Below are 19,840 nucleotides of genomic sequence, written 5' to 3' on the forward strand. Positions count from 1 at the left end.
ATCTCATTGCCAGTAAGGAAAATGTGACCCTTCCTCCCTATTGTTTCAGTCTTCTTCCCCTCTGTAGGTAACTCTGGCACTGCTATGGATTTAGTCATTCTACTATGCTAATCTTCTACTTCCTCTTGTATGAGGAGTTCTGCACAAGCTCCAATAAATAAATCCCAATAATGCACCATGCTTTTCTTAGTGTCCTTTTGGCCTCATCAAAGCTGGTTGCTTCTTCTGTAAAGTAATTCCAAGCATTAGTATCTCTTTACGATACCAGTCTTCTTCATCTAGACCTGAAATCTCATGCCTAGAAATCAATCAGTGTCTTATGTTTGATCTCAGGGTTCTGCAGTCCATCCATGACATCTTCACAGCTGCTTGGGAAATTTTCAGTGAGCCAACATCTGCTTTCAAGTGGAAGGGATTCTCATTCTGCTACCTTATGAATGATCATAACCCTATTCCCCCAGATTCTACACAGCATGCTCAAATTTGCACACCCAAATCAAGGCATATTCTAGTTAATGCACATAACTTAATTGGTTAAGTAGCCAATCAATACTGATAATTGGCACTTAACAACCAATTATTGGTTTTAATTAGAATTTATGCGCACAACTTTCTAGATGTAATCTATAACATGCTGCATGTACATTCTAATGCGTGCAGCTGAAAAAGGGGGCATGGCCATGGGCGTGGAATGGGCAGGTCATGGGCATTTAAAAAAAACTATGCACACTATTATAGAATACACCCAATCAGCACCTAAGTTAGGCACAAAGTATTTAGACCTGGTTTTAGGTGGCCTAAATGGGTGCTCCTAAATTTTAGTCACAAGAACAGCCACTAAGCATATTCTGTAAACTACACCTAACTTTTGGAGTAGTTTATAGAATCGCACTAAGCACATGGCTTTTCAGTGTCGATTTTTAAGGTGCCATTTATAGAATTTGGCCCATTATGTGTACTCCTCCAATGATACCCCACTGCACATAGTGCTTGTATTGTGTAGGCCTTCAAGTTTCTTCCACTTGAATACATCTCAGTGCGCTTTCTGCTGATCACATTCTAGAGGATAACCTTCCAAAACAGTAACTGAACATAGCAAGAAAGTTCTAGTTCAGGTACAGCCTCTGCTTCAGAAGCCATTGGGACTTGAATTTTGTCCTTCCTTCACTCTTGAAGTCTACATTTGAATCTCTATCTGTAATGTCTTCAAAATTCCTAAAGCAGAAACTACTCTTACTAGTAGTGATCACTTCAGATAGGACAGTAAGAGGGTCTTTTACTAAGGCATGCTCATGTTTTTAGTGCGCGCAAAAAATTGGGCGCGTGCTAAACGTTAGAGACGCCCATAGGAATGAATTGGTGTCTCTAACGTTTAGCGAACCCAATTTTAGCGTGCGCTAAAAACATGAGCGTGCCTTGGTAAAAAGGGGTCCTAATGAACTCCAAGCTTTAATAACTTATGAACTATATACCCAATTCTGTCATCACAGATTTCTTCTTCGGGCATATCTTGTGTTGTTGTCTAGAGTCACACTTTCTTCAACTAAACAAAGAAATAATGCTTTCTACCTTCTTTCTGAAGCCCAGTTCAAATATTCAGGACAGAGCCTTCCATGCTTTAGGGTTTAAATGGGCTCCTGCCTGCTATTTAATAGGGATGTAACTGTTTGGAACACCACTCGACATTTCATCTAAATGAAATCGGTATGCTAGTTGCAGAAAGAACTCTAGCAAAGTAACTGGTTTGTTGTATACAATTCAGCTAATATCAAGGCAATATTTCTTTTAGCACCAAGATCAATTCTCATCAGATTATAACTACTCCTTCCATAGTGGATCTCCTGGAGTCAACCTCACTGAATATTATCTCGAAAGCAACTGCACAGTCCTTTCTTTTTTGAGAATTTTTTAAAAAATTTGAAATATATATCAGAACAGCTTTACAAACACTGAATCTATAGTATATACCAACAAAATGTGACTTGCCCATTTGTGGGCAGGGATTTATTACTGCCTACCAACAACCCATGCAAATCAACAATAAACCTTCTCTCAATGCTTTATTAACAGGAAGGGGTAGTGCCAACTCAGTTTCAACAGTTCATCACCACCCTCCTATTGAAAATGCCTAAGTCAGATTGTAAAAACTATAGACCAAAATTTACTCTTCATGACCAAGATCTTTGAAAGAATGGTCTTACTAGAAATCAGGATTATGTGGAAGAGCCAGGTGTTTTGTCAGATCTTCAATCAGGGTTTTGTCACCACCATGTACTAAAATCATTCTGATAGCTTTACAAGATGAAATTTGTCAATGTCTAGACAAAAATGAACAAAGTTTACTGGTATTACTATATTTGGATTAACATTTGATTAGATCAGCTCAGACGTATTAGTTCAATGCTGTAATGTTAAATTGTTTGAGATCTCTCCTCAGGTAAAAGTGGTGGTGAATAGTTCTAGAAAACATGCCTTTTTATCCTGCAAAGTACCACAAGGATCATGTTATTTCCCTTGCTTAATCATGTTTAAAGGCTGTTAGGGTTTTTGATAGGATATATAGATTTAGTAGGATTTCTTTATCCAGATGACGTACAGGTTTTCATGTCTTAGAAGGGAGAAGCTGAGTCACGTACAAAAAAGATAAATATTAGCCTACAGTCCATTGAACAGCGGTTACGTTGTAATGGCTTGGTTCATAATAAACATAAAGCAGAGATCCTGATGGTTGATGGTGGTCTCGTTTCACCTTCTCTAACACTTAACTTGTGCTTGGGGCCATGTATGGTTTCCTCCAAAATCAGAGACTTAGGATGGTACTCAGATCATACCTTCATGATTAAGTGTTAAGTATCTCATACTCTCAGTTCACTTTTCTTTAGTATGAAAATATTAGGTAGGTTAAGTTAATTTTTGACTGTGGATTTGTTTCAGCTGGTAGTCTAGCTGTCTGTTAATGCTCTATATCTGGGACTTCCTAAACATTTACCCCCAAATTGTATAAAAACCGTGAAAAATTGTGCATGCAAACTTGGGTGCATGCCCAATTTGCTTGTGAAAGTTAATTGAATAACGAGCTAATTAGCACTAATTGGCCTTTTAACAATTAGAATTAATTACATGTATGTGCATAAATTTAGGTGCAGGATCTGCGCTTTTATTTTGCACATGAGTCAAAAAAGGGAGCATGGAAATGGAAGGATCATGGGTGGGTCAGGGGCATTCCTTTAAGTTGTATGCATAGTTATAGAGTAAGGGCATCCGTGCCTTTAGTTAGTGCAAATGGCTGCTCCTAAAGTTAGGTGTGATTCCTGGGTATAAGCATTATTCTATAAACTGTGTCTAAATTTAAGTGCGTTTTATAGAATAGTGCTTTTTTCAGCACCAATTTTTAAGGCACCATATATAGAATTTAGTCCTTATTGCACTATCTCCAGGTGGCCCAAAACACAGAAGCACATCTGATTTTTAAGATTCCTTGATGGTTTTCTGCTCACCCTTTATTTGAGAAGGTACATTGGCTCCGGATGGAATCAAGGGTTAATTTTAAAGTTTTGTGTCTAATTTTTTTTCAGGTTATACATAATGAGGGTGAAAAAAATATCTATCTATCTATCCCAAAAGCTGGTGCATTATTTTCCTACTCCCTCCCTCTTTTCCAGTAAAACTTGGGTGCATTATTCTCCAATTTCCCCCCTATGTTCCCATCAAGGCTCACAGTTACTAGTTCCATCTTTATGGTATATTAGAAGTACACTCGTCTGACAGATAGAGCCTTTTCTATAGTTGCTCCTACGTTGTGGATAAATTGCCCTGAGTTCTGCAAATTAGATTATAGGGGTTTTAGGTAATCAATAGAAATAAAACAAAATAAAAAATGGAAAAGAAAATAAGATGATACCTTTTTTTTATTGGACATAATACATTTCTTGATTAGCTTTTGAAGGTTGCCCTTCTTTGTTAGATCAGAAAAAAGCAAATGTTGGTAGATGACAGTATATATAAGTGAAACATCAAAGCATTTCAGTGACAGTCTAACAGGATGAGGGTGGATAGGTGTTTTAGGAAAGCTTATTTGCAATATTGCGGTCAGGTAGGATAAATGACTTTAGTGTTAGGGTGTATTTTATCAAATTGGGCTCTATTTAATGCTTTGTATAGGTAGGAAGGGGGGTTGGGAGATAATGGTCTTTAATATTTTTGGAAGGGTTTGGAAATGGGTAGGGAGGGGTAGGGCGATTATAGTTGTACACTGCTCTGATAGTTTTTAACTTGTAAGCAGTATATAAAAATGTAAATCAGGATAAATAAAAATGGCATGCAAGTTGTTAAATCCAAAAGGAGAGCAGCTACTACCAGCCTACCACCTCCAACAGGACTTCCCCAGTCTTTTGTAATACCTAAACATTTCAGATGCACTGTATCTTTAAGGCCCCTCCTCCTTCCCGACATCCACCCCAGCGCCGCATTCACCTCTCCCTTACCCGCAGCATCAGGAAACGTGCTCGCTCCCGCCCACCTTTCTCGCACGCGCCTTACAGCCTGCTTTGAAAAAAAGCATAAATGGAAAAGAAAAAAAAAATGTATCCAGACTTAAGCAAGCTGTAACGTGCGCATGCCCGCAGTAGTCTCCTACCACGTAGAGGACGCAGCGCAAAGGAGGTTGACGTGCGCGCTCTTGGCAGGCAGTCGCGTGGTTTCCCCTTCCTTCCATATTGCTGCAGCTCGGGGAAGGCGAGCCGAAGAAGCCTCGTTGGATTTAAAGTGGCAACTGCAGTCTGGCACCTGCGGTTTTAAATTTTTCGCTTTTGTTTTTAAGCTCGGACAGTCGACGCGTGTTGAGTCGCGCGCGTATGGGGGGATTATTTTATTGTTTTGTTAGTTTTATTTTAAAGGTTTGAGAGGGGGGGGAGAAGCGTGCAGGTGCCGGGGCCTGAGAAGCCCTCATTGAGCGTGGAGAGGGGGAGGGGTGGATAGAGTTTCGCTGGCTCTTTTTTTCTCCGTTGCTGGGGGAGGGTGGATAGGGCGGTGGGTGAAGAGCCGGGGGAGGCCACGTTTCTTCCCAGGGGGAGGAGGAAATGGCTACTCAGGTAGAGGCCCTCCCGCCCAGTAACCCTCTCCCGCCAGTTGACGAGCACGGGCTAGCGGGCAAGATCGTGAAGAGCAACGACGGGCAGGGGGAAAAACGGCAGACCGAGGAGGGTCTCGGCTCCAAGGAAGCGGCGGCCACGGCTAGGCCCCTTAGCAGCAAGCAGCAGAAAGAGGACAGCAACCAGCTGCAGAAGGAGAGCCTGCAGCAGGAGGAGGGCGGCGAGCAGGGCCCTGGCCGCAAGGAGTTCATCGAGGCCCCCCCGCCCAAGGTGAACCCGTGGACCAAGCATACTGCCGGGCCCGGCGTCACTGTCAACGGGCAGGCGCTGCCAGGTGGGTGATGGTAACTGGGGTGGTTGGGGGGGGGGGGAGTTGTTGGACTCAGTCATTCGTTGGAAAGGGGGGAGGTTCGCGTGCCTGACGGCATGCTTGTCGAGTGCACTGGATTTCCAAAGCGTTTGAATTATTTCGGCGATCGCTTCGGAAGTGCATCGGCAGCTGATCTGCGTTTATTGTCATGCCGGCGGGGGGACAGTTGGAAGTTTGCGTCATGCAGGAACGGGAATTTTTGTTGTGTGTGTATCTAGTATGGAAAGCATGTAGGAAAGGCCTTGATCTGACGAACACGGGACAGAAGGGAGGGGACTGGGCGTGCTGACATTCGTCACGTGTGAAATGAAGCAGCATTTTTTTTCTTTAGAGAAAGTTTGAGTTTATAATTCACCAATTAAGAGGCTATTTTTACTCTTTCTTCATTAAAAAGAATATTTTATGTTGTAATTATGAGATTATAAACGCTTAATTAGCTGATGTCCAGAAAGGCTAGCAGCTGGTGATAACTTTATAGAACCTTTATAGAACCTCTCCGTGTTTTAGGCTATAAAACATAAATAGCATATGGAAGGAGGAGCTGAATGGATGTGACCGACTCTTTATAGAAATTAATCCCCCCACCCCCAGACGAGGTTTATAATCGTTGAAATAAAAATGTTGTGGGTTTCCGTGGTAGACAGTCCGTAACGTGTTCCAGCCTCTTGACTTCGTTTGCTTTGCAACAACCCCCCCTCCAAAAAAAAAAAAATAGTTTGCGCAGGAAAGGGGTGGAAATAGGTTTCAGCTTCTGAACGGGAGGGTACGTTCGATGGTGTCCCCACCCAACAAGTGACAGCTCCAGTGTGGTGGGGAGAGCAGAGCCCAACCCACCGGTTCGGTTTCCCTTTAAGCGGATTACGGGATCTGGCGGGTGCAATCCCGAGGCTACTATCGTCCATTCCCGAATGCTGGAGCCGCCCCCCCCCCCCCCCGCTACCCAGCATTCCACTGCGTTAGCAGAAAGCAACGTGGTTTTTCTTCTAGCATGTGATTTCAGCTGATTGTCACTTCTAGGTGCTGCAGCGGGAACGGTTTTTTGGCGGATGAGTTGTTTTTGAACTTGAGTAAAGTGAATCGATGATGCCCGTATACTGTTAAATTTTTGGCAAAGTGAAAAATTTATGGCCTTCAGTTAATCCTGGCCATGTGGTGGTGCTTTACGTGTGTATATTGAGGCTCTGCACCACGGAACAAATTCGTATTGAAAAGTTGTCGTTTACCTTAGGTGCGTATCAGTCTTTTAACTTTATCAAGTAAAGCATCCACTACTGTACTTCCACTATTTATGTAGCTAATGTGGTGTTAGGCCCCTGCCGTTTTTCTTTGCTGACGCTTTGGCCTGCATTGTTACTAGGTATATAAAAATAGATTGGCAGGGTAACTCATTTTAAGTTATTCAGGTCACCATATATTAGGAGCAGTGCAATGGGTATGTCAGTGATGGCCAGGATTTTCAACTGCAAAAGTTTTTTTTTGTTTTTTTAATTGCTTCCTCTTGGCTTGCACAAAATCTAAGTCTGAAGGGAAGTTTAAGGGATGTATTGTAATGCTAATTCTTAAGTGTAAACTTTGTTTTTAAATATGGAGGGGTGACATGCAAGACATTTGAGGAAGGGCATGTTTCTTGAGTTTATTCAAAGCTTCCTTCAAGAAGGGTGCTTGTCAGGGAGGCAGGTGGATAGGGGAGTTTTTTTAAGGAATAAAGGTCTAATCCCACAGCCAGCACTGTTTCAATAGTTACTCTAGGTGGTTATGCCAATACTTACACTTGGGTTATCATATATATAAATTGATGGATTGTCATGTTGTTTGCTTTTTGGAGCATGCGCAGCTCTGTAGTGTTTGTAAACAATGAACATCTCTAGGGGAAAAAAAGAATAAAGTTCTGTTAAGCTGTGGAATAGGGCAGTAATTTCAAGATTTGTAACTGAACTTCCCAAATGGTGCTTAAGACAGTTTACAGCTTTCCAAGAGGGCCAGAGAACGTGGTGAAGGCGGTTAGCTTGACAGAGTTTAAAAAGGGTTTGTTTGGACAGTTTCCTAAAGGACAAGTCAAGTCCATAGACCGCTACTAAATGGACTTGGGAAAAATCCACAATTTCGGGAATAACATGTATAGAATGTTTGCACGTTTGGGAAGCTGCCAGGTGCCCTTGACTTGGATTGGCTGCTGTTGGGGACAGGATGCTGGGCTTGATGGGCCTTTGGTCTTTTCCCAGTATGGCATTTATGCACTTACTATTAAAAAAGGCCCGTTTCTGACACAAATGAAACGGATGCTAGCAAGATTTTTCTCGGAGTGTGAATGTTTGAGAGAGTGTATGTGAGGGTGCCTGTGTGTGTGAGAGAGAGAGTGAGTCTGGGTGCGAGTGTGTGTGTGTGTGAGAATGTGTGTGCAAGTGCGTATGTGAGACAGTGTGAGAGAGAGAGTGTGTTTCACACAGATACAGTGTGTGTGAGAGAGTGTGTGAGAGACACAGACTCTCTGTGAGACTGAGTGTATGAGACCAAGAGAGTGTGTGAGTGACTGTGTGAGTGTGAGAGAGAATGTGTGAGAGTGAGAGAGAAAAAGACATTGACTGTGAGTGTGTGTGTGACAGAGATGCCCCCCCTCCCTCCCTCTCTCTGGTGTCTGAGAGTTACTGTGCAGGACACTGAGCTCTGGCTGTGCTTCAAGGAGCTGACCAATCCTATTTAATAGAATGCACCTCCAGCATTCTGAAGCTGAGAAACCTCCTGTGGTTGTGACCAACCCGTAACGTGATGTCAATTCAGGAGATGGATACAGGGAGCAGGAATGCCTCAGCCATGCAGTCAGCTTCAGAATGTTGGAGGTGTGTTTTATTATATAGGATATACTTGTGTACCTGGGCAAGTCAATGTATCTCCTACTGCTTCCAGGCCATAAACAGCATTCATGGGATGTACAGAATTTGAGCCTGTTTTCCTGATTGTTGTTGGCTCATTCCGTCGTGAGGCCATGTCTCTCTAAAACTAGTTGTGAAACTTACCACACATTTTTTTTAGGGCTGTATGTGGTAACTTGTAGAAAGCTGTATATGCCCTTTTTTGGCAGTATGGCCCATTAAGAATAGTACTGTGAGACTAGAGCTAGTGGTCACTTGATGACATTTTGGTATAAGCAGACATCAGAACAGGAGTGAGTTGGATTTACTCTTGCCCTCATGGCCCCCCAGACCCATTAGGTGGACAGGTAGGCTGAACCTTAATTTTACTTATGTGAAGGATGGAGCTTCAGGGAGGGGAAGGGATCTAACATGATATAGTTCTGTTAGGCTCACTGAGCCACCTGGGAGCAGAGGTCTTGAGGGGGGGTGTCCCTAATCAGATAGGTGGACCCTTTCATTTTATCACACTTAAGTTTACTACCATAAAGTGTATTATTGTGAAAAGTAGTACAGAATGCCTGCATTTCACACAAAAAAATAGCCCATAATGTCTTCAGTTTGGCATTTTTACACCAGGCGTTTCGTGCTGTTTCACAGAGTTCACTTTGGTAGTTTGCTACATTGCTCTTCAGTTTTTTGTTTTCAATACAAAAATGGAAAAACTGATTTGCAATGTTTATCTAGTCTGCCTGTGCCAGATACATATTTCATATAGATTTTGTCTTGGACTCTACTCATCCTCGAAGCACATCAGATTTCTTGTGAAAAAATGTTTTGTTTTTTAATGATCTCTGCTACTTGTTTGGTAATGTGTGGAACAGTTGTCTTTCTTTGTAATGTTTGTCACTACTGATCTGACCCCTTACTGTAGTGTTTCTATTGAACAGAAGAATGTTTACTTTTTTTTAATGTATTAATATTTTAGAGGTATTGGAACGTCTGTATCCTATTCTTTGTCTTCTAGGAATACTTTCACATGTTTGTCCTTGACTACGTATGCTACACACACACACGCTAGGGGGTACTCAAGAACCAGCTTGAGAAACATTTTTATGGTATACTTAGACCTCATTTTGTAGGTTTTTGGGGGTAGCTTGTGCACCATTTTGCTAGCCTTTTCTTGGTCTGCTTCTAGTCTGTTTATATCCATATGAATGTAGAATTATTCTATACATAGTGGTCTTCATTCAAGATTTGCCGCTGATCCTTCGTCTCCTTTATTTCTACCAGCCATACATCTCCTTTTGCATGCTACTAGCATTGATTGTTTTGATCACTGTCTTGCTATATTCACTGTTTTGCCAACTTGAGATCTTCAGGTAGGATAACACCTAAGATCTCTCATGCTTGCACACAAGTATCTTATGCCACATTATGTACTGCTCTCATATTGCTGTGTGCCAGGCCATGGTGCAGATTAAATTTTAGTTGCCAAACTGTGATTATGCCACTTATTTCCCGCCATTAGTGTCTGCCTTGTGTTAGATCTTTGTAAAAAGGCAAACCTTTCCTAGAGAAAAAGTTAGATGCCAGGCAAAATTCATAGAAACTGAGGTGAGGGGGATTTCTTGAAACAAGAACCCACAAAAACACTTGATTTTTCTATTTTTGCTCCTCCCTCCACTTGGTTTTTTTCTCTTGCTTCCTTTCTACAGCCTGTAGCAGCTGCTTAGTCCCTATTGCTGCTACTCCACCTGAACTTTGCTGTCCTTGGGCAGCTGTCCAGGATCTTCTCTAGTCTCTGACTACAGCTCTGTTTTCTGGCCTCAGCAGGCTGCTGCTTCTGGACCCTGCGACTTCTCCCTCTTGTTCATGATGAGACACTGCTGCACCACCTTGCTCTTTCAAGCCCCAGAGGCTCTATTACTTGGTGTCAAATTTTAGGAACAGGAGCGCCAGTGCACAAAGGGCACCGTTAAATATGGCAGCCATGGGAGAACTTACCGAGTTGCAAACAGCGACCAATGCACAAAGGGGATGGCATGCAAATTAGATGCATGGAAATTCCTTTGTACATCAGTTGCTGTTTGCCACTCTAGTACCTAGCCCATGTGCAGAACAGGGCTGTTTCCTGGGAAGCAAGGGTGTTGTGCCTGGGCTCGGGGTTCCCACTGATCGAGCCTCAAAATACAGTCACCCGCGGGTCAGTGGCTCTTAACCTGGCTAGCCTTGTGGAAGGTGGTTTTCATCTCTGCCATCGACATCATTTATCCCACAGCTCTGACAGACTGAGGCAAAAGGCGAAGGACAGGCATGAAGCAGTGAGTAATAGAGTGTTTGCTGACGGGGGGGGGGGGGGGGGAGAGGGAGGAATGATCATTCCCTGATAGAGCACCGGAAAGAGGGGAGGGCCCCCTGCACCAGGCCAGGGGGTGGTCGGGAGGCTGAAGGGAGAAGGGAACTGCACAGGGCTCCTCTGACAGCTCCTGACCTGCCATAAAGTCTACCACGTTAAAGGTAGGCGCTTCTTTCTGTGCATTGATCAGAATGCTTATTTATAATACTAGTGAGCTCGTTGTAATACATTTGTATAGGATTCTCTGTAAGTGCTACAGCAAATGGTTAAAGCCATGCAAAGCCCTTTGTGCATTAGACACTAAATAACAGTTCGCTTTAGACTGACTACAACCAGTCTAAAGCAAGCCTTGCCAGCATGGAAAGCTTTGTGCTTCGGTCCCTGGGTTTTTTATGCTCCTACTTTTATGTGAAAAAAAATATGAAGAGAAACTGACCCAGAACTGATCCCTCCGCTAGACTCTTCAGAGTGAATGCCAGTTATCAAAATTCATTGCTTTATCACTTAGCTTACCATCTGTCAAGATTACTAGTTTATTAATTTGCCTCCTGTGAGGACCAGTATCAAAAGCTTTTCGAAATGAAGGTATACCAGAGCCAGCACTCGCCTCTAATTTTGGCCACCCAGTCAAAAAGAAATCGATCAGGTTTAATGTAAATTTTGTTTTGTAAAACCATTCAGCACTCCCCAGAAAATGGTGCACAGAATGCCTTGAGTTTGGCAGTTTTATACTTTTCTGCCTTAAATTGTCTAAAAATGCCAGAGGCCAGAAGCTTGTAGCTTGATAAAAGCTGCTGCTGCCACCAACAGCTTGGAGGTGGCAAGAGACTTCTGTCTGGCACAAGAAAGGTGGTAGGTGAAAAGAATAGGTAGGCAAAAATGAGTGGAACCCCTTGCCCTCAACTGGGCAAAATGGGCAAATAGAAAGTGACAAAATCTTTTTATAGACAGAACAGAGGAGGAGAAAAATGTTTACCAGGACAATTTAGGAGCCGAGGATTAAAAAAATTTTGTTAAAAAAAAAAAAAAAAAAAAAGAGACAAATCTTTTGGCAGGAAAGTTTTCCCACTCCTGTATTCAACAGTATCATTCTTGAATAGTTTCCCAGTGTACCTGCCACTGAGAACTGAGGCCAGCCTTCTCTTCTCCCTCTTTCTATTTGTGAAGCTTAATATTAGAGCTGTTGAACAGAACATCTCTAATGTTTTATCTGTTTTGCTGTCCCATGTGCACATGAAAGACACTTTGTGCACTTTCAAATTCTCACCCTCAACTTAATGTATGCAGTGATATAGCCTATGTTCATAATAAAGAAACCAGCAAAAAGTGTGTGCACAGCATATTTACCGTATTTTTCGGACTATAAGACACACTTTTTTCCCCCAAAATTTGGGAGGAAAATGGGGGGTGCGTCTTATAGTCCGAAGGTAGCGAGTTCGGGATCGCCCTCCCCTACTTACGTGATGCGATGTTCCCTGGTGGTCTAGTGACGTCGGGGCAGGAAAGAGCCCCCTCTTTCCTGCCCTGCGCGCTGCTCTCCGTCCTCCTGACTGGTTCCTGATGGTCTCGGCGAGATTCAAAATGGCGGCCATTTTGAATCTTGCCGAGACCGTCAGGAACCAGTCAGGAGGACGGAGAGCAGCGCGCTGGGCAGGAAAGAGGGGGCTCTTTCCTGCCCCTGATCCCGAACTCGGACAAGACGCACCAGAGCACTTAGGTTTTAGAGGAGGGAAAATTTTTTTTTCCTATTTCCCTCCTCTAAAACCTAGGTGCGTCTTATGGTCCGGTGCGTCTTATGGTCCGAAAAATATGGTATTTCATTATTGGGATTTATTTAACTGACTTTATGAAGAGATTCACCTAAGGTAGTGTATAGCAGGACTATAGCAGGAACAGTTTAACATAAAAGTTAGTTTTGTGAATTGCATAGCAGTAGTAAACTGACCAAGTTGAAATATAAATACATTAAATGAGGTAAACTTGAAAACAGCAAATTGAATCCTAATAATAGTACTAACATGAAACAGGATCAAAAATATTCACATTAAAATTCAAGTAATGGAGATACAATACAATGTGTACATAATGCTAATGAAATATCTAATAAGCACACAATTAGAACATTCAAATAACATTGCTATGGTACTAATGCTTTTCTGCAATACAGTTTACAATATAGCTGAGGGGCCAAGTGCAGATGTTTATTTAGATGGACAAGATGGGTGGTACAGAGTCAGTTGGGATAAATAGATGGGTGGCTAACCTAAAGGTGTTTTTTTTTTTGTACAGTTAAATAAGATATGAGGAACTGATCTAAGTTCAGTGTGTAGTAAGCTCAGAGGGAACACTGTCTCTGATATCCTTGGATGTACCTTATCTGGCCTCATTTTGATTTGCCAAGCACTGTTTTCTAGCTAAAGCTCCTGTGGACCTCCTACATCTCTTGTTTTCATGAAGACTGAGCAAACCCAAGTTTCCTTAGCATCCCTCCGGACCGGCCCAGAATGTGACTGATGGGTTGTGTACGCCTTCCAGCAGGTGGACACTGAGAAAAAAAGCTGTGACTCTAGCAAGCCAATAAGAGAGAGATCCATTCCTTGTCATCAAGCAGATGAAGCCATTACGTATGGGTTGTGTCCATCAACCAGCAGGGGGAGATAGAGAACACTCAGTGCCACATGGTCAGCTAGCTCCACTGCCTCTTCAGTACTCTCTATCTCCCTAAGCAGGGTGGTTGCAGCTTGATCAAGCTCCTTAAAAAATCTGTCTGGGGGTGGCTCCTGGCTTGCCAGTTGTTAGCCGGGGTGTTAGAGGCTATAGCAGCTTCACTTTAAAGGCACATAGGTTACCCTTTCCCTGCCTTACCCATCCCCCCCAGTGGATGTGAGCACATTAGTTTCACTTTTCCCTGCTCTTTCCCACTCTATACTTGGTGGATGCAGGCACATTGGTTCGCCTTTCCCTGCCTTTCCCACTGTACCTCCGGAGTTGATTTGATTGCCTCTTTTGCTGGTTTCTCTACTTACCTCACAGCATTAAAAAAAAAAAAAAAAAAAGAGAGAGGTTTTCTTCAGTTTCTACAGCGTGACCGGAGCTTGTATACTCGGTCCAATGAGGTAAGAGTGTTTTCTGACTCCTCCGGGGAGGGCCCGTGATTGGGACATTTTTGGCGCAAAGCCGCCATTTTGAATTTTCCGCCGTTTTTCGGCGATGGCTGCAGAGAGTGTTAAGCGCTGTTCCAAGTGTGGCAAGCGCAGATCAGCAGCGGGGCTCTGAAAAACGTGCTGTTCAGGCATAAGAGCCGGCCCGAGCATGGCGAGCGATGATTCTTCCCGCTCGGTGGAGCTGGCAGCGGAGGGTCTGGAGACCGGAGGGGGCCCTCGAATTGAGGCTGGCCAAAGAGCTACTAGCCCCGGACTGGAACCGGGTGCCCAGGGCGAGTTTTTCTCCCCTGACTTTGTATTATTGCTTCATAATGCATTTCCTTGTCATCAAGCAGATGCAGCCATTACAGATGGGTTGTGTCCATCAACCAGCAGAGGGAGATAGAGAGCACACTTTTTTCAGTGCCTCATACCAGCTTGCTCCACTGCCTCTCTTCAGTATTCTCTAGCTCCCCTAGCAGAGTGGCTGCAGCTTCTTCGAGCTCCATCTAAAATCTGCCTGGAGGTTGCTCCTGTGCTTTTGCCAGTTGTTAGCAGGGGTGTTGGAGGCTATAGCAGCTTCACTTTAAAGGCACATAGGTTCGCCCTTTCCCTGCCTTACCCATACCTCCGTGGATGTGGACACATTGCTTAGCTTTCCCTGTTCTTCCCCACCAACAATGGATGCAGGCACATAGGTTCGCCCTTTCCCTGCCTTTCCCACTCACCTGAGCCTCCGGAGTTCTATTTATCTCTGCTTTCCTCACAGCGTTAAAAAAAAAAAAAAAGCGCTTAGACGCTGGAACAGAGGTTTTTCCTTGCCGTTTTCTGTGGGACCGGAGCTGTGATACTCGGTCCAGTGAGGTAAGAGTGTTTTCTGACTCCTCCGGGGTGGGCCCGCGACAGGGCGATTTTGACGTCAGCCGCCATTGTGAATTTTACCGCTGTTTTCAGCGATGGCTGCGGAGACAGTAAAGCGCTGTTCCAAGTGTGGCAAGCGCAGATCAGCAGCGGGGCTCTATGATCGTGCTGTACAGATGTTAGAGCCGGCCCGAGCATGGCGAGCGACGATTCTTCGCGCTCTGAGCTGGCAGCGGTTGCCATTTTGAATTTACCACATGGCGCGACCTCCGCTGAGACGGAGAGTCCTGAGCCCAGGGGGAGGCCTCGGAGTGAGGCTGATATGGGAGCTACTAGCCCCGGCAGAGATCCGGGTGCCCAGGGTGAGTTTTTCTCCCCTGATTTTGTCTTATTAATGCATAAAGCATACATGCTTAAAAGAGCTCTCCCACAAAGTCCGGCCTGGGCCTCTTCTAATGCCCCCCCCCCCCCCCCCCCCGGTGGATTCTAGCCTGGGTATGCCCTCTGAGGCGTTATTCCCTGATAATTGGCAGAATATGAAGCGCAGAAGGGCTCATTCCCCTTCAGAGAGTGCTGCACCTCCATTCCACCCCCCCCCCCCCCCCCGTGGTCGGGCTGCGAGGGTTCGGAGGACTGTGGCAGGCCGCCATGGTCTGAGGAGCCAGAGTCTGGTGCAGAAGTGACTCAGGATCTGGACGATCCCTCCGTGGTGAGGTTTTTCCACCGTGATGAGCTGCCAGCACTTATTTCTGATGCCCTGCAGGCTCTCTCTTTTGATGACCCTGCCAGTGGCACAGCCTCCTCTGTGAATCCTAGGATGGCTAGTACCAAAAAGCCTGCTCGAGCCTTTCCTTTGCATAACTCCATCCAAGAGCTTATTTCGGCTCAATGGGCTGACTCCGAGGGACCTTTGAAAGTTTCCAGGGCTATGGGGCAATTATACCCTCTGAGTGAGGAGCATATGGCTCACTTTGCTATGCCTAAAGTAGATGCCCTAGTCACAGCTGTGACAAAGAGAACTACCCTCCCTGTTGAAGGAGGTGTTGCCCTGAAGGATATTCAAGACCGTAGACTGGAATCAGCACTTAAACGGTCATTTGAAATTGCAGGTCTCACTATTCGGGCGTCTGCATGCAGTTGTTATGCTGCTAGAGCCTGCCTGGCTTGGTTGCAACAGGCAGTGGAACAGCCCTGTGTGGAGCGGAGCCCTTTTCAGATGTGGCTCCGCGGATAGAGTCGGCCTTGTCCTTTCTTGCTGACGCCCTTTATGATATTGTCAGAGCTTCGTCTAAACACATGGCAGTAGCAGTGGCGGCTTGCCGTCTTCTTTGGCTACGGCATTGGGCGGCGGACATGGCCTCTACGCAAAGGTTGGTGAAGTTGCCCTTTCAAGGCCTTCTCCTGTTTGGTGAGGAGTTGGAGAAAATTGTGAAGGGCCTGGGTGAGGCTAAACCCCAGCGCTTGCCCGAAGATAGGCCGAGGCATTCCTCTAAGGGTGCGGCGGTCCACTCCTCTTACAGACCTCGCTTCTGTGAAGCTCGAAGGTACCGCCCGGGGCGTTCTGCTGGGTTCACTTCTCGTGTCCGTTTTCAGCAGAGGAACTCCTTTCGCTCGGACAAACGTTCCACAGCCACTGGCTCAAGGCCTGGAGTTCAGGGGCGACCCTCTCAATGAAGGTGCGCCGGCCCTCTCCTCGAGTCCTGTCATCGGAGGACGTCTTTCCCTCTTTGCCGAGGAGTGAGCCAACATTTCCTCAGATCAGTGGGTCTTGGACCTGATCAGAGACTGTTACAGAATAGAATTTGATGCCCCTGTAAGAGACGTGTTTGTGGAGTCCCGATGCGGTTCTGCCGCCAAACGGGCGGCGGTAGAGGAGACTTTACAAGGTCTGGTTCAGATAGGGGCCGTGTCCCCGGTACCTCCCGCCGAACACGGCTGCGGCCGCTACTCCATCTACTTTGTGGTGCCGCAAAAAGGAGGGACTTTTCGCCCTATTCTGGACTTAAAAGAATTAAACAAGTCCCTGAGAGTGTGGCATTTTCACATGGAAACCCTGCGCTTCGTCAGTGCGGCGGTACAGCCAGGAGAGTTTCTCACGACTCTGGACCTGAAAGAAGCTTACTTGCACATTCCAATTTGGCCCCCGCACCAGAAGTTTCAGCGTTTTGCGGTGATGGGAATGCATTTCCAGTTTTGGGCCTTGCCTTTTGGCCTCGCCACAGCTCCCCGAACCTTTTCCAAGGTAATGGTGGTAGTAGCTGCTTTTCTCAGGCGAGAAGGTATCCGGGTTCACCCGTACCTAGATGACTGGCTCATCAGAGCGGACTCTGCAACAGAGAGCCATCAAGCTACAGCCAGAGTGGTCTCAGTACTGCAATCTCTGGGCTGGGTCGTCAATTTAGCCAAAAGTCACCTGACCCCCTTGCAATCTCTAGAATATTTGGGGGCATGGTTCGACAGAGACTCGTGATATGTATTCCTACCCGAGCAAAGGCGGTGCAAGCTTCAGAATCAGGTCCGTCTGCTCCTGAGGATGCCCCGCCCGCGAGCTTGGGACATTGTCCAGCTGTTGGGATCGATGACGGCCACCTTGGATTTGGTGCCCTGGGCGAGAGCGCACCTGAGCCCTCTGCAGTATTCCCTGCTTCAATGATGGTCTCCAGTATCTCAGGATTATCAGTGCAGACTCTCTTGGCTCCCTGCGGCCCGACTCAACATGGAGTGGTGGCTCTCAGACAGCATGCTGTGGCGAGGAATGCCGCTGGCGCTCCCCGATTGGTGCCTAGTGGTGACAGATGCCAGCCTGAAGGGCTGGGGCGCACATTGCAAGGGGAAGCATGCCCAGGGTCTTTGCACACCCCACGAGTTGGAGTGGTCCAGCAATCGCCAGGAGTTGAAACGGTGTTTCAGGCGCTTCTGGCTTTTCAAGTGACCCTGGAAGGATTGGCTGTCAGAGTGATGTCGGACAACAGTGGCCTACATAAACTGACAAGGCGGCACTCAGTGCAGAGCGCTAGCCGCGCAGGCTGAACAGATTTGCCACTGGGCCGAGCTGCATCTACAGTTTGTCGGCAGCTCACATTGCAGGTCAGAGCAACGTGCAAGCCGATTATCTAAGCAGGCATCAAATCGATCCAGCGGAATGGGAACTGGCAGACGAAGTATTCCTGCAGATATGTGCCAAATGGGGCAAGCCAGTGATGGATCTTATAGCGACAAGTTCAAATGCCAAAGTCCCGTGCTTCTTCAGCAGACGGAGAGATCCTCGCTCAGCCAGGTTGGATGCCTTGGCTGAACCCTGGTCTCTGGGCCTCTGGTATGTGTTCCTTCCGTGGCCCTTGATAGGGCGTGTGCTCCTACGGATTCGGCTTCACCCAGGAGAAGTGGTTCTCATCGCCCCGGATTGGCTCAGGGGGCTTTGGTATGCGGACCTCCGACAGATGCTAATGGAAGCTCCCCTTCCTTTACCTCTGGTACCGAACCTGTTGTCGCAGGGACCGGTGGCCATGGAGGACGCCTGCCGTTTTGGTCTTATGGCATGGCTATTGAGAGGATGCAATTGAGAGGCAAAGGCTATTCCAATAATGTTATTTCCACTCTCCTGCAGGCCCACAAGTGGTCCACTTCCGTGGCTTATGCCAGGATCTGGCACCAGTTTGAGGCTTGGTGTGTTTCAAAAGCGATCACACCCATGCGGGCTCCTGTCTCGCCGATTCTGGACTTTTTGCAGGATGGTGTACAAAAAGGCTTGGCCTATAATTCCCTGCGGATGCAAGTGGCAGCATTGGCCTCCCTTCATGGTAAGGTTGCAGGCGTGTCTTTAGCTGCTCATCCAGATGTGGCACGGTTTCTTAGAGGGGTGCTTCGGCTCCGTCCTCCTGTGCGGGCACCTTGTCCAGCTTGGAACCAGGGGCTAGTTTTGAAGGCTCTGCAGGGTTCTCCTTTTAAGCCGCTACGACGAGCTTCAGAGAAAGATTTGACACTAAAGGCCGTTTTTCTGGTGGCCATTACTTCGGCGAGACGGGTGTCAGAACTCCAGGCGCTGTCCTGTCGAGACCCATTTCTGCAGTTTTCAGAGTCCGAGGTCACGGTTCGTACCGTGCCTTCCTTCATGCCTAAGGTGGTTTCAGCGTTTCACCTATACCAGCCTATTTTTCTACCCTCTTTTGTTAAGGAGGAGTTTCCAGAATCCTTTGGGCAGTTGCACCTGTTGGATGTGCGCAGGACTCTGTTGCAGTGTCTGCGAGTTACTAATTCTTTCAGGACCTCTGATCATTTGTTTGTTTTTACTATCAGGTTCTCGCAGATGGTCTCCAGCGTCTAAAGCCACTATTGCCCGCTGGCTCAAAGAAGCTATTTTTTCAGCTTATCTGCTTGCCGGCCTCCGCCTGTAACCTTTAAGGTACATTCTACAAGAGCGATTTCTTCCTCTTGGGCTGAAACTGGAGCACTCTTTCTTCATGAGATTTGCAGTGCAGCAACATTGGCATTTGCCCGACATTACAGGCTGGATGTGGCTGCTAGGAGGGTGCGCGTTTCGGAGCACAAGTGCTAGCGCGTGGTGTGACTTGTTCCCACCCTATATAAGGATTGCTTTGATACATCCCATACGTAATGGCTTCATCTGCTTGATGACAAGGAAGGGAAAATTAGGTTCTTACCTTTGTAATTTTCTTTCCTTTAGTCATAGCAGATGAAGCCATGAGCCCTCCCTGTATGATTGTCTGTATGATGTGAATCTGTTTCAGGTTCTGTTCTTGTTTCCTGAAGTTCTAATCCTTCCTTGAGAGAAAGTTGGAAAACAGTCTTCAGGATTCTTGTTCACTTATAGGAGGATGAGTTCATTCCCTCCAGTTCATGTGTAGGAGGTTGAGTTCATTCCCTCCACGAGGATGTGTGTATTCCCTCCATAAATACAAAGAGGAGGACGAGTTTATTCCCTCCAGGAGGATGTGTTCATTCCCTCCTTTTGAGTTCATGCCCTTGTTATGGGGCCATCGTTCGCTGTGAGGAAAGTTCGTTATTCCCATTGCGGTTTGTTATACTGCTTTGGAAGCTTCAAATACTGAAGAGGCAGTGGAGCTAGCTGACCATGTGGCACTGTGAAATTTGAGTGCTCTCTATCTCCCCCTGCTGGTTGATGGACAAAACCCACACGTAATGGCTTC

General features: G+C 46.0%; 1 protein-coding gene across 1 annotated transcript in view; it reads left to right on the forward strand.

Annotated features, from left to right (window-relative positions):
* The first annotated feature begins 5,040 nt into the window (after positions 1-5,040).
* Positions 5,041-19,840, forward strand: part of LARP1 (La ribonucleoprotein domain family member 1) — a 243,787-nt gene continuing 228,987 nt past the window's right edge. The window contains 1 exon segment of the mRNA XM_030211934.1: positions 5,041-5,424. Within this exon segment, the coding sequence (XP_030067794.1) occupies positions 5,079-5,424 (346 nt within the window). The 5' untranslated portion in view covers positions 5,041-5,078.

The sequence above is a fragment of the Microcaecilia unicolor genome, chromosome 8 (assembly GCF_901765095.1).
Source record: "Microcaecilia unicolor chromosome 8, aMicUni1.1, whole genome shotgun sequence".
In the NCBI taxonomy this organism is placed as follows: domain Eukaryota; kingdom Metazoa; phylum Chordata; class Amphibia; order Gymnophiona; family Siphonopidae; genus Microcaecilia; species Microcaecilia unicolor.